Here is a 14540-nt window from a genome sequence, read left to right on the forward strand (position 1 = left end):
GACAATATGTTCAAGAAACATCTTTTAAAAAGGAGAATATAATTGACACCCTCTTGTAAAATGTATTCAAAGAAAGCAAAAGGTTTTAATCAATCCAAGAAATGTGTGTGGGAGGAGAGGGGTGGGAGAAGTAGAGAAGGAAAGGATGACGATTTTAAAAAAGGGAAATAAATCCAATTAAAGACAAATCTGAATGAAATGAAATAATTATCCTGGTGAACTGGGAAACCAAATAGTCCTGTTGTAGAGACTGTTACACAATTTTTACCCCCAACTGGGTTCTTTTTCTCTCTTAAAATTGTAAAACCAACAAGAAGACTAAGCACTGATTGAGCAGTGAATGATGCTTTATTCTTAGCCAAGTATAGAAGAAGCAGGAGGAAGGATTCACAGATCAGCCTCTTGACCCTTGGGAGTCAGGAGATTATTTACAGACAGTAAAAGAAATGAGGAGAAGGCATAGGATCATAAGGCGGGGTGATATTCACGTCTTTATTTATTTATTTTTATGTGGTGCTGAGGATCAAACCCAATGCCTCCTCATATGTGTGAGGCAAGTGCTCTGCCACTGAGCCACAATCCCAGCCCTGAATGAGTGGTTTTCTATGAATGTGGCTGCCACCTTTTTTTCCCCTTTGCATGGTTCTTTTATGTAGGACTTTCTCATGACAATTACAGACTGCCATGATATTATGGTTTGCTATTTAGCCTGCAGGTGGGATTATAAAGAATTTAAAGATTAAAGGCTGTGTCTAAGGCTGCTATATTAGATTCAACTGGTTCTGGCTGGCTTACCTGAAGAGGACTTCAGATATCTGTCCTCAAAGAGAAGCAAGATGAGGGCAGGGTAGAAATTTAGTTAAGTCACCTCTGCAGTACATTATTAGGATAGGATTATAAGGACTGGTGTTGGAAAGGTCCTTTAAAAGTTGACACATGTATACAAACCCGAACAGTGAAACAGCACAGGAAAACATTTCAAAATCAACTTATTGGAGGAAAAATAAAGCAAGAAATGAGAAACAGGATGAAGTTGAGCATCTGTTGTCCAAAAATCTGAAGTCCCAAATGCTCCAAAAGCCAAAACCTCTTGAGCATTGACATGACATCACAAGTGGGAAATCATCCATCTGAGTTCATGTGATGGATTACAGTCAAAAGGCAGCTGTAGTAAAAATATCATATAAGGACCTTCATGTTTGTGTGGAACATTATGGAACATAAATAAATTTTAACTTTGGTCTTGGGTCTCATCCCTAAATAACATTATGTATATGTACAAATATTCTAAAATTTGAAATCTGAAACATTTCTAGACTCACACATTTCAGATAAGGACTATTCACCCTGTATAAGAAAATAAAGTGAGGTATTTAGAAATATCAAGTCAATGTTTTTCACATTTTCTTTTTCAAGGATCAATAATCAGACTCAAGATAGTTACTTAAGAAGTTATGCACCTGAGGAAATCCAAGAAAGGCTTACAAATCACATCAACTCAGACACAGCTGCTGATCAGTTTCAGGATCCAAGGTTTCAGATGCTCTAATGATGATCTCTTTTTCTTCACTCCTACGATCTGTAGGAGTGTAGTTTTGTTTTTGTTCACTGTAGATCTGTTTTTCCATATTGAAATAACAGGGCACACATATGTTGCATCTCATATCTTTGGTCATCAAAAGACATATTGAGATATTATCTATGGGACCTATTAAAAAATCCTCGTAAAGATTTGTGTGCAGTCCCAACATGGGACTAACCAGTTGCTGACAAAGAGAATCCTGTGAAGTTTCCACATATACATATGGAAGGAGGTAGCAGAAGTAATCAGAGGAAGGAGGGTCCTGGAAAAACAGATAAAAGGACATAATCATACAAGTTGTGCTAATAAATGTAACCATCTTTATCTTATTGAATCTTAATGGAAAAATTAAAATAAAATCAAACAGATTCAATGGAAGTGGAAAAATCAAAAAAATCTATTAATATTAAAAACGAATGAATCAAACTAACTGTTCATCAAAGGATGAATTAATAAAGAAAATGTGATATGTGTATCTATGGAATAGTATTCAACAATAAGAAAAACAGTATTCTATCATTTGCTACAAAATGGATGAGTCTAAGAACACCATCATGTTAAGTGAAAAAAGTCAAGCATAAAAAAGACAAACATTTTGTGATCTCACTCATATGTAGAAACTGTACTGATTTCATAGAATTAGAAAGTAAAATAGTGATTATCAGAAAGTGAGAAGGGTAGTGAGGAGGGAAATAGCAAGAGATTGTTCATCAGCAATCTCTATTTTGTACATAATACAGCTAGTAGGAATATGCTCTAGTGTTCTATAGCATGATAGGAAGATTGTAGTTAATAATTTGTTGTATATTTAAAAATGGCTAGAAGAGAGTATTTTTTAATAATTCTAACAGAAGAATGATAAATGTTTGAGGAGATGGATATGCTTAATTACTCTAATTTGATCATCACACTGGTTTGCATATATCAAAATATACCATTCCCCATAAATGTGCACAATTATTATGTTTCAAGCAAAAATGATTTAACAAACATTCCAATGATGTTATGTTTATTAATTTAAAAAATTCAAATATCACATGTATTGATATGGGATTTTCCTTAACTACATTCTGAATGTGTCCTTGTTTTATAAACACTATGATTTGGTAGGGAGGGACTACAACAATTTTTATTGGTATTTCTCAACATTCCAATCTCAGACATCCTCTTCACAGTTCCCACATTTTCTTGAACAATCTCAACTGCTCTCTTTTCCCCCCTCCCCCATTTGCTTAGTTCAATATGAAGATTTCTTTCTTTTCTCTCTCTTTTTTTACTTTCTTATTGTTTTATTACCAGATTAAACAATTCATGATTCACCTAATAAACAAGAATGATGCCTTTCTCACAGAAAGTAAATTTGACATACATGAAAAAGCATTTTATAGATAAAATAGATGCACAGGTGTTTTACATTCCATTCCTAGGAGATTGACATTCCTAGATCACTATGTTTTCCCATCATTGTGGATATTCTGTACAGGAATAAGCTTAAAGGTACAAGTGATAGAGGTACTGCTGAGGGGTCGATGCCTCTGTGCATATTGGTCTGTCATAGTGCATACTTTTCTGTGCGGCATTCATGTATTCATTAGACATGTACTAAACTCCCATGTGTCAGGAAGCATCCTAGCTACCAGAGATCTCTATCCTCAAGAAGCTTATCTTTTACTGGTGTATTTTATTCTCTTCTTGTGTCCCTGATGTCCACTTTATCACCCCTGTCTGGACACATGAGGCATTTCATGTCTGGGATTCCCTGTGAGAGCTCATTTCATTCTGTCTTCACCTCTTTTCCTTTCCCTCATTTATATGACCTTCCCACATTAGTTTGTTTTTTCTTTCTTTATTCGTTCTAATTAGTTTACTGGTACATAGGAAACTCAAGTTTCTGCATGCACCTATACCTGTCTCTGGGACTCATGCCTAACTTGATTCTGGATGTACCCAGGTGAGCATTTCCTAAAAACTAGATTTCACTGTCTGAGAAACTTGAGCTACTATCTTTCTCTTAAACTTCCTCCTTCTCCAGTGGTCATCCATCTCCCCTTGCCTCCCCTCACGACTTTCTCAACCAAACGGGAAATTTAGGGTCAATATTACCACCCAGGTTCTACAGACCCTCCCGTCGGGCTCTCCTCTGGCCCCTCCCGCCCTGGCAGCCTGGCCGCGGCTCGCAGACGCGCAGGCGCACTGTCCAGTACCGCCGCCGCCCCGCCCCGCCCTGCCTGCCGCTGCGGAAGGCGCTTCTCTCCGCAACGCGCACTTCCTCTCTTGGAGTCCGCGCAGGGAGAGCCGGCTCGAAGAGCTCCCGGAGGCAGAGGCCCTGCCCTTGTCAGACGTCGCAGACATGTCCGAACAAAGTAAGGACCTGAGCGACCCCAACTTTGCAGCGGAGGCCCCCAACTCTGAGATGCACAGCAGCCCTAGGGTTCCGGTAGGGGTCCCTCCTCCCGCCTCTCCCCCCGCGACCCTCGCAGGGCCACCGAGCCCTCCTGTAGGCCCGACGGCCTCTCCTCAGGCCGCGCTGCCGCCCCAGGCCGTGAGCGAAGAGGAGGACCCGAAGATCCTGCAACAGGCCGCAGAGGAGGGTCGCGTCTACCACCCCCCTGAACCTGCCCAGCCGCTCCCACCGCCGCCGGCCCCTGCTCAGCTAGTGCAGAAGGCTCACGAGCTCATGTGGTACGTGCTGGTCAAGGACCAGAAGAAAATGATCATCTGGTTTCCAGACATGGTGAAGGATGTCATCGGCAGCTACAAGAAATGGTGCAGAAGCATCCTCAGGCGCACCAGCCTCATCCTTGCCAGAGTTTTCGGGCTGCACCTGAGGCTGACCAGTCTCCACACGATGGAGTTTGCGCTGGTCAAAGCACTCAACCCCGAGGAGCTGGACAGGGTGGCGCTGAACAACCGCATGCCCATGACAGGCCTCCTGCTCATGATCCTGAGCCTCATCTATGTGAAAGGTCGTGGTGCCAGAGAGAGCGCCGTCTGGAACGTGCTGCGCATCCTGGGGCTGAGGCCCTGGAAGAAGCACTCCACCTTCGGGGATGTGAGAAAGCTTATCACTGAGGAGTTCGTCCAGCAGAATTACCTGAAGTACCAGCGCGTTCCCTTCGTTGAGCCTCCTGAGTACGAGTTCTTCTGGGGCTCCCGAGCCAGCCGCGAAATCACCAAGATGCAAATCATGGAGTTCCTGGCCAGGGTCTTTAAGAAAGACCCCCAGGCCTGGCCTTCCAGATACAGAGAGGCTCTGGAGGAAGCCAGAGCTCTGCGGGAGGCTAATCCCAGTGCCCACTGCCCCCGCAGCAGTGTCTCTGAGGACTAGAAAGGTCTGGAGGCAGATTAATGGTTTCTGACCATCACCAGGGCTGTGGAAGGGTGGGGGTGAGTCAGTCATTAGAGTATTCAGGATTTACAGTGCAGTATTTCACGTGTAACTTTTAAGTTTTCAGTACAGTGCTTTTATACCTTTTAATGCAATGTTGTATTCATTTGGGTACTATTGAGTAGTGTTTAGAATTTATGCATGTTTGTTTATAAGTAAGCTCAGTTGGTGCTTTCGCTTTTGTGCTCTTTCTTGGATTTTTTTTTTTTTGTACCAGAGATGTGCTAAACTTATGAAATACATTGAAAAAAATTTCCATCTTATTCTTTTATATGGGACCGATGATGTGTGTTGGAGTGGACTGTACCTGGACATTTGGGAAGAACTCACCAGCAAAGCTGGCCTAACCAAGAGAAGTCAAGGGCCCTCTCTGTATGACCTTGCTGGGCACAGTGTGGAGTGAACTGATTTGAACTGAAACGGTCTCAATGTGGGCACTTGGCACACTTTATTAAACACATATACACCCCTACCATGAATAAACTTTAATGTAAACATTAAAGATTCTTGTGATACAATAATTTTTTGGAAAAGTGTAACTTGTCTTGTTAAGAAAGTAGTATAGGTGGGAATGAGGGAAAGAGTTTATTGTACAAAATGTACATATATAACAGTTTCACCTTAAAGGATTGGAAATTACTACTCATGGGTATACATACATGTGTGAAGTTTATAGTTTTATTTTTAAAAATGTGACTCATGTTTGTTTTAAAAACTTTGACACATATGAAAGTTAAAATAATAACTGGCACTATGTAGGGTAATTTTCTACATTTTGGCAAAATTAACAGCTGACCTTTGCGGACACTTAAAAAGTGTGAGCTATTATATTTATGCTCTTTACAGGACTTTCACCTTTTATTCAGTCCTCACAAGAATAACCTTAATAGGTAGAAACATATTACACCAACACTGAAGAAAATGAAGGAACAAAGTATTGGCAATGAATTTTCCATAGATCATAAAGCTTATTCAAAGAAGGAGCTGGGATTTGAACCAAAATACAATAAATTTAGAGCCCAGAATCATCCTACCTGCCTAAAATTCCCTCCCTGCCTTCTTGCATTTATTTACTTTTTAGTTCCATGTTAATTTGCTCTCTTACTCCCCACCCCCAACACTCACATGGGCTCTGTCACACACACCCTCAAACTAAGGATTTTATTTTTCTAATTATAACAATCTTTTAGAGAAAACAATATTATGGCTGTATAAATTAAGAAAGTGAATTTCAAAGAGACTAATTGACCTAACCAGGTCATATTCCTGTTTAGCACTGAAGGCAATATTTGAAACATAATTTTTCTTAAGGGTTGGAGATGAAGGAACCTTCTCTGATAAGTGGTACCAGAGGAACACACCTGATACCTGGAAGGGGGAAATGGGGTTGGGGTTGGGAGATTGCCTATTGAGACCTTTGTGGCCCAGCAGGTCTTCAGTGGCAGTGGGACACTAGGTAGCCCCTAGGAGGGCGGAATGGGGTGAGGAGAGATGACTGGATAAATATCTCAGTATAAAGCTTTCAGTCCTGGTAGAAGGAGGGTCTTTAAATTAAAGGGAGCTTTAATAAGATTGGAAATCTTTTAAATCAAAAAAAGTGGAAAAGGATATTTTACCAACCCTAGAACATTTTCTGTGGAAGACAAATAACAAAGGGAACATGTCCACATCCAAAAGAAGTAAACTGGGAGTAATTTGGGGGTGAGAGAACTGATTGATGGATTTGGAGCTGGATTCCCAACATTTAACTAGCATAATTTAGCAGGTGGATGCAGGTGCTGAAAATGCTTTAAAAGCCCCATATGTGCTGAGATAAAATCCATTCACAATTTACTAGCTCCCTATGAATTCTTTTGTGGGTGTGAGGTGGGAAATAGGGACATTTCTGCAATAACCCAGGTAAGGGTGACTTGGCTTTAATGTCACCTATAGCATGGAATCAATGTAAATATCATAGCTGCTTAGAAACTTGGGGATCACTGAAAAATCTTATTTCTCCACAAACCACCAAAGACAAAACAAATCTATCCCCTTTCATTTAAAATTATGAAGCTGTCCAAGATATTCTGTTACTAGAGCAGGGCCATCTCCGTCATTCCTGTCATGATACTGTCATTTTCTTTAATATCCTAAAACTTCTGTCACTGCTGGATTAACTCCTTGCAGCAAGTGTAACTCTTGTACAATATTTAGTCAAACCCAGAAGTCACCAGGCAGACAGTACCCTCACCTCCACATTTAACTCCCTATATTTGCAATCATGATCCTCTTTGCTGTGGGAGGCATGGAAAAACACACAAGGTCACCTGGCACAGGCACTCTAGCCATGCCTTAGAGGAAAGAAAGTTTGCAGTAGGGCAGGATTTTGCAAAAACAAGGAGCTGAATCCAGCAAGACACATGTGTAGAGCTGCTCCACTGTTCTGTCTCAGAGACAGCCAAACAGACAAGCAAGCTTTGCAGATGTGAAATAAGTTTAACTCATGACACCTGGTCTGACAGAGACAGCAGCTTGGGGAATAACTATGTTAGATTTTTCAGGCTGGACTTTTAACGGTTGCAGAGTTTGCCAAATATTTTGTAAAATGTTTGTCTCTGAAATTCTGGGATGTTTGATTCAAGAAAGCATCAGTGGATTCTCAGTCCAAGATAATGGTGTAGTGATGCTCAGACTGCTGTGTCTGGGAAAGATTTTGCTAATTCTTTATAACATGTAATTTTTACTGCCAACTGGAACCTCATTTCTTTACAAACACTCATACACACATTTTGTTTTAATTAAATTCATATTATTAAAGTCATGGAGGGCAGAAAGGACCTTTGGAAATTTAATATTAATTATGATGATATCAAATTTAAGCTTTCTTGGGAGGAAATGAGTGACTTTAAGTAGTGTCAACTAGGAAAGAGCTGTTTTATTTTTTTTATTAGTTGTTCAAAACATTACATAGCTCTTGACATTATCATATTTCATACATTTGATTCAAGTGGGTTATGAACTCCCATTTTTCCCCCTTATACAGATTGTAGAATCACATCGGTTACACATCCACGTTTTTACTTACTGCCATACTAGTGTCTGTTGTATTCTGCTGCCTTTCCTATCCTCTACTATCCCCCTCCCCTCCCCTCCCATCTTCTCTCTACCCCATCTACTGTAATTCATTTCTCTCCCTTCTTTTTTTCCCTTTCCCCTCACTTCCTCTTATATGTAATTTTGTATAACGATGAGGGTCTCCTTCCATTTCCATGCAATTTCCCTTCTCTCTCCCTTTCCCTCCCACCTCTCGTCCCTGTTTAATATTAATCTTCTTCTCATGCTCTTCCTCCCTGCTCTGTTCTTAGTTGCTCTCCTTATATCAAAGAAGACATTTGACATTTGTGTTTTAGGGATTGGCTAGCTTCACTTAGCATAATGGAAAGAGATGTTTTAAATGAACTGATGCATTTTATTCATTTCTCTGCTTGATCAACCAGTTGTGCCTCCCTCTACCTTGAATCTTACCAGGCCAATTTAGAAGCACCACCTCCTAGATCTCTCTGCTAGCCCTGAGAGCACAGCCATGTTCAAACTCCTCACTCAAAATACACATGCGATTTATAAGTGCTTCTTGACATTCTATTCCAGTATTGTTAAATACTTAAGAGAGTGAAAACTGTAACTGAACTGTTAACTATTTCCCTGATGCTTGACTTGGAGATTAGCATATGGATGTGCTCAATAAGAATTTGTTAATCAGGTGAAGAAACATTAGAAAAGACCTAGCTTTGTTTTCTCCTACAGGAAAACAAAGTCAAATATAGAAAATAACAATCAAACAATCTAAAGCTTAGAAAGTATAGATAAGTTGAAATTAGTAAAAGAAAACAAAGAATTCAGAAAAATAGCAGAAACAGAATATTGTTTTCAATTGGTTTCTTCAAATATTCCAACAAAAAAGCCAGTATCTAGTTTTGTTTGTTTGTTTGTTTATGTTTTAAAGAATGAATACTACAAATAAACAACTTCTTGCTAGGTAGATGGACCAGTGACAAAAATAGGTCAGTGTCACCAAGGTAAAAATAAATATAAGTGGGAAAATGAAAAATAAAACCAAAAACTCATTTATTAAATCAAGATACTTTATTAATTAATGAAACATATAGTAAAAGTGAATATCTGGTACTAGAAAGAGTGAATTGAAATTGTCATTCTAATGTCCTGTTATAACCACATATAACCACATGTAATGACCACATGCTGTCGTATGCACTAATATGCATATTGAGTATCTAATATGTTACAGAGGTAGTCAGTACTGGGAGGTAGAGATGAAATGATGAACAGAATAGACATTGTCCTGTGGTCACAGTACATTCACAATGTTGAAAGAAACAACTGAATAAAAAGAATTATACTTCAGTACAGTGAGCGCCATTCTAGGAGAAGTATGAGGATAAAGAGGCACCACAACTCAGATATTCCAAGAGAAGTGTCATAAAGCATATGAAGCATCTATGAGAAGAGAAGTAACTAACAATGTGAAAGAGGTGAAGGGAAGGGTAGACTCAGCAGGATGATTTCTTTTTGTTTTGGGGACCTGCTGTGTAAATACACACAGAATCCTGAGTCCATATATTTTATGGAAAAAAATTGTAAAAAGAAGGTGGGAAATAAATTTATAATCAGGATATCTAAAACATACTTGTTTATATCTTAATTTGCCTCATTATTGTTTGTTTCACCTGTTCAGGGGTTGGAACCCTTAACTATATTACATATGTTCCCACATCTGAATTGTGTCTTGTGTTCCATTATTTGCCCACCTATTTAATATGTAACAATCATTAAGCTTTCATTGTTTGATGTTTGTGTTAGTCAGTTATCCCTTGCTATGACAAAATCCCTAAGAAAAATAAGTATAAGAGGGAACAGTTTATTTCAGTTCATGATTTCAGTCCTTTGATTTAGGCTGGAGGCAAGGCAGAACATCATGGCAGATAGGGTGCAGTAGAGGAAAGCTGCTTACTTCATGGCAGCTGGGAAACAGAGACAGAAAGACAAAGAGAACAGGGACAAGATAGTCCATCCCAGGACATGCCTCCAGTTCCCACCATATTCAACTTTGCACTCATCAATGGATTAATCTATTAATGAGATCAGAGCCCTTATGATCCAATCACTTCTCCAAAGCTCCACCTCTGAACATCACTGCATTGAAGACCAGACCTTCAACACATGAGCCTTTGAGGGACATTCCCCCAGACTCAACTATAACAATGTATAAATTTACTTATTTATATATTTATTTAATAGAAATTCACTGAACTTCACCCTGTACTGGAACTCAAAGATATTGGTGAATTAAACAGAGATGGCCCCCTATTCACTGCACACCCATTAGTCACTTAATAGTCATCTTTCTTATTAAATCAACTGTCCAGTATCTTAGTGCTTCTGTTTAAATAATCCTTATTTTACTCAATAATAGTCCCATGGCACAAGAGTAGTGATACTGGCAATCTATTACAGCATAATATTATACTTGTCCTATTTTATTATGTTGGATTTAATTGATGAATACATGAATGGCATAAGGGACACTCAGATTTTAGACTTGAATAGAGGGTGAATATCAATGGTGTGATTTAAGGAGATATAAAAGAGGGGGAAAAGAATAGGTTTCAGATAAAAACAATAAAGACTTTATATATAAGGTCCTTTTTTTAAAGAGAGAGAGAGAGAGAGAGAGAGAGAGAGAGAGAGAGAGAGAGAGAGAGAGAGAGAATTTCAATATTTATTTTTTTTTTTTAGTTTTTGGCGGACACAACATCTTTGTATGTGGTGCTGAGGATGGAACCGGGGCCTCACGCATGCCAGGCGAGCGCACTACCGCTTGAGCCACATCCCCAGCCCAATGTATAAGGTCCTTATAAAATATCAGAGAGAGAGAGAGAGAGAGAGAGAGAAGAGAAATATTTTCATGATTGTACTCTGGAAAACTGATACATTTCTATGTCTAATAATGAAGGAAGGGCTGGCAAACGAACTACTAAGAGTAACTGGATGAGTGATAGAAAAGTAAGCCAGGAGAGTGTTGGATCATGGAAATGAAAATAGCAACATTTTGAGCTGAAGGAAGTGGCCAAGGGTGTCAAATGTTATTGAAGTATGGTAAGCATTTGGGAGATGGTATTTGCATTTAGTAAGGTTGTTGCTGATTGGACAAAAGATTAAGGGGGATCAAGTTCAGAGGCATATAGGGGTTCATCATGAATTCAGGTGAGAGATAATAGTGTCCTTATCCAGGAAAAAGGAATGAAAATTGAGATTAATGGGAAAATTTAAAAATATTTTGAGATTAAGTTTGCAAAAAAAAAATCAATGATTGATTAAATGCTAAATAGGACAAAGAGGATTCAGGGATTGTGGCCAACTGTCTGGAATGCACAAGTCTTGAGTAATGTCAGTTTTTTTAAACATTTTTGGAGTGCAAAGAGAGAAGATTTATGTGGAAGAATGACAAATTCATTTTGAGACATCTTTAGTTTAATTTAACTGTGAGGTATGTAAACAGAGATGCCCATTTCATTGGGGAGAAACCCATAAAAGTATAATAAATTGTATTAGAATCATATTAACTCATGAATGGGAAAATACAAGATAGCTTAGGGATAGTGCATGGATTGAGAAAGATAATCTGTGTTTTTCCTGAGCAGTATAGGTAGGAAATTCACGCTGCACCTCATTTTCAGACACCAACACTGGCTATCTTGGGGTGTTTATGTTACTTTTTGTTCAAAAGATCATATGAGTTTGGGAACCTTGGAGAGGGAGAGGAAAGAGGTGCAAGGAGGAGCATTGAGGTGAATTAAGTGGATGACCAGAGAAAGAAGGCTTAAATAATATCAAGAAACAATGGATAGAGATTAGTAATAAAGTGAGAGTTAGAGCATGTGGTGTAGAGATGCCAATAGAATAAGGGGATGGCCAGTTGTGTTAGTTAAAATAATTGAAATTACTAATAAAGAGATAATTTCTATCTTATGAAGAGCAACTTCAATGAAATAAATATTGACAGAAGACAAACTAGTGAATTGAAGAATCAGTAGCAAAGTGAGTGTAAATTATTTGAAAACAGTTTCAGATGGACAGACACCAGCATTCAGAGAGTGGTAACACATATAGCATAAATAGAATTACTAGTCTTCAGCAGAATTAGGAATACATGCACCGTAGAGACTAGACAGGAGTATAAAATGATTGATTGATGCATGCCTGTTTGTATCTGTGATGATACTGTATTTTCCCAGATGTGTGGCACTGAAAGTGACAAAGGCAGTCCCAAAAGTTCCCCAGAGAATGGACAAGACAGGAGTCTTCCTAGAAGACTCTGTCATGGCATACTCCTACAGGTGTTAGAAAAATTGATTTACCAATATATTAAGATAATAATAAAGTACCACAGCATTTCTCATTTATTCCAGAAATACAGGCCATTTCAAAATTCAAATATCAACAACTGTAATTCACCATGTTAATAATCTTATTTCAATTCATACATAAAAGGCATTTAAAAAATTCAACTCCCTGTCATGATATAAACTTCTAATGGAAAGGAGTACCACTAAAACTAATTGCTTTCATGTAACTTTAATTTTCTTTCATAAATAAGTAAGAACAAGCAGAATTTGAGTGTCTGTGCCTGGCCTATTTCATATCTTCCAGATCCATCCATATTTCCATGTTGCTGCAATTAACAGGACTGCATTTTTTATGGCTAAACAATATTCCATCATGCACATGTACTATATTCTGTTTATTCATTCATTCAGGAAATGGACACCTCCAATGATTTCATAGCTTGATTTTTATGAATATTGTTGCAGTAAACATGGGAATGCAGAGAACACTTTTATATACATATTTCATTCCCCTTGGATATATGTGTGTATATGTGTGTGTGTGTATACACACACACATACACATACATACATACACACATACATATTCAATAGTGCAATCCCACTATTGAATTTCAATTTAGTAAAATTCAGATTAAAAAATTACAATTACTAAGCATGGTGGTGCATGTCTGTAATCCCAGTAACTCATGAGGCTGAAGCAGAAGGATCACAAGTTCAAGGCCAGTCTTAACAACATAGTGAAACCTTCAGCAACTCAGTGAGAAACTGTCTCAAAATTAAAAAAAAGACTGGGAATATAGCTCAGGGATAAAGTGTCTCTAGGTTTAATCTCTATTTCCAAAAACCAACCAACCAACCAACCAAACAAACAAACAAAAAAACCCAAAATAAAAAAATACCCCTATAATTAACATTGCTTAATGTTTAATAGTGGAAGACAGACTGCATCCCTCTAGATGGGATAAACAGTAGGGTGTCCAGTCTTACTTTTCTTTACAATTTGTTAGTGAAAATTCTAGTTTATTTAACAAAGAGAGAAAATGAAGTAAAATACAGATTGAAGATAAAGAAATAAAGGTGTCTATATTTTCAGATGATAAGACTGTATAATTTTAAAACCTCAACTGATCCATGATAACAAAATGGAAATAGTCCTAGTATTAATAAGTGAGTTTTTCAAGGTCACAGGATACAAGTTTAATAAACAATATCAATTATATTTCTATTCATTAGCAATAATGATTGGGAAGTGAAGTGTAAAATTCAGTACTATTTACCGTAGCTCAAAATATATGTACAACTAATCAAATGTGTATCAAATCTGTATTTTTGAAGTATATAGAATACTGATAATTAATGAAGACCTAAATAAATGTAAACAAATATCATGTTTATATGTCAGAAAACTCAACATATGAAATAGATCATTTATCAGCAGGATTAATACAATCCTATCAAAATCCCAGCAGTTTACTTAGATTTGTCTCAATTTTAGCACTAAAAATTCCACTTTCCAGAAAGCCTCTCTAAGGGATATGTAAATCCAATATTTTGGCTATAAGTAAAGCAGATACTATAAAACTATGATTGCAGCCCCAAGACAGGGGCTGGATTAATTTGAGCATCAAGTGAGGACAGCAAGAATTATGTTTTCTGTAGTCACCATAACTGTTTGTTCCCCTGACTACTCATGTTGGTACTATTTGCAGCTCACAAGAATGGATCATCTATTATGGCATCACTTTGACTCATGCGACTTAAGTGTACTATTGAATCAGGTTGTAATCATGAGTGCTTGTCAATATTTGGCTTTACCTGTAGCTTAACTGTTCTGCTTTTTATCAATTTTGTGCTAGTTCAATTTTTAATGTTTTGAATATTGTGACCATGTTTTCTAAGAATTCAGATAGTGAAAACAAGAACAACTGCAGTATGAAGGTAAGCATTCCCAGAAGGCTAAATGATTGTGTTAGTTTAATGGCATATGAAGGTTACAAACAACTGGATTAGAAAGATAAGTAAAAAAGACAGAGCATGTTGTACAACATACAAAAATAATTTGTGATAGGGCATTGTGGAGAAAGTGATGCAATCTGAATTTCTGTTTTAGAGCTAAAATAGCAATGCACCGCAGGTTGGGTGGCTTAAACAACAAAAATCTATT

At 37.9% G+C, this 14540-nt stretch overlaps 1 protein-coding gene across 1 annotated transcript; it reads left to right on the forward strand.

Moving 5' to 3' along the window:
- The first annotated feature begins 3812 nt into the window (after nt 1-3812).
- On the forward strand, nt 3813-5472 carry Ndn (necdin, MAGE family member). The gene has a single exon (XM_046428814.2). The coding sequence runs from the start codon at nt 3933-3935 to the stop codon at nt 4908-4910; it is 978 nt and encodes a 325-aa protein (XP_046284770.1). The 5' UTR covers nt 3813-3932; the 3' UTR covers nt 4911-5472.
- Nucleotides 5473-14540: the final 9068 nt, after the last annotated feature.

The sequence above is a fragment of the Marmota monax genome, unplaced genomic scaffold, assembly GCF_021218885.2.
Source record: "Marmota monax isolate L192 unplaced genomic scaffold, Marmota_monax_Labrador192_F-V1.1 WCK01_AAM20220418_F8-fsc00179, whole genome shotgun sequence".
NCBI lineage: Eukaryota > Metazoa > Chordata > Mammalia > Rodentia > Sciuridae > Marmota > Marmota monax.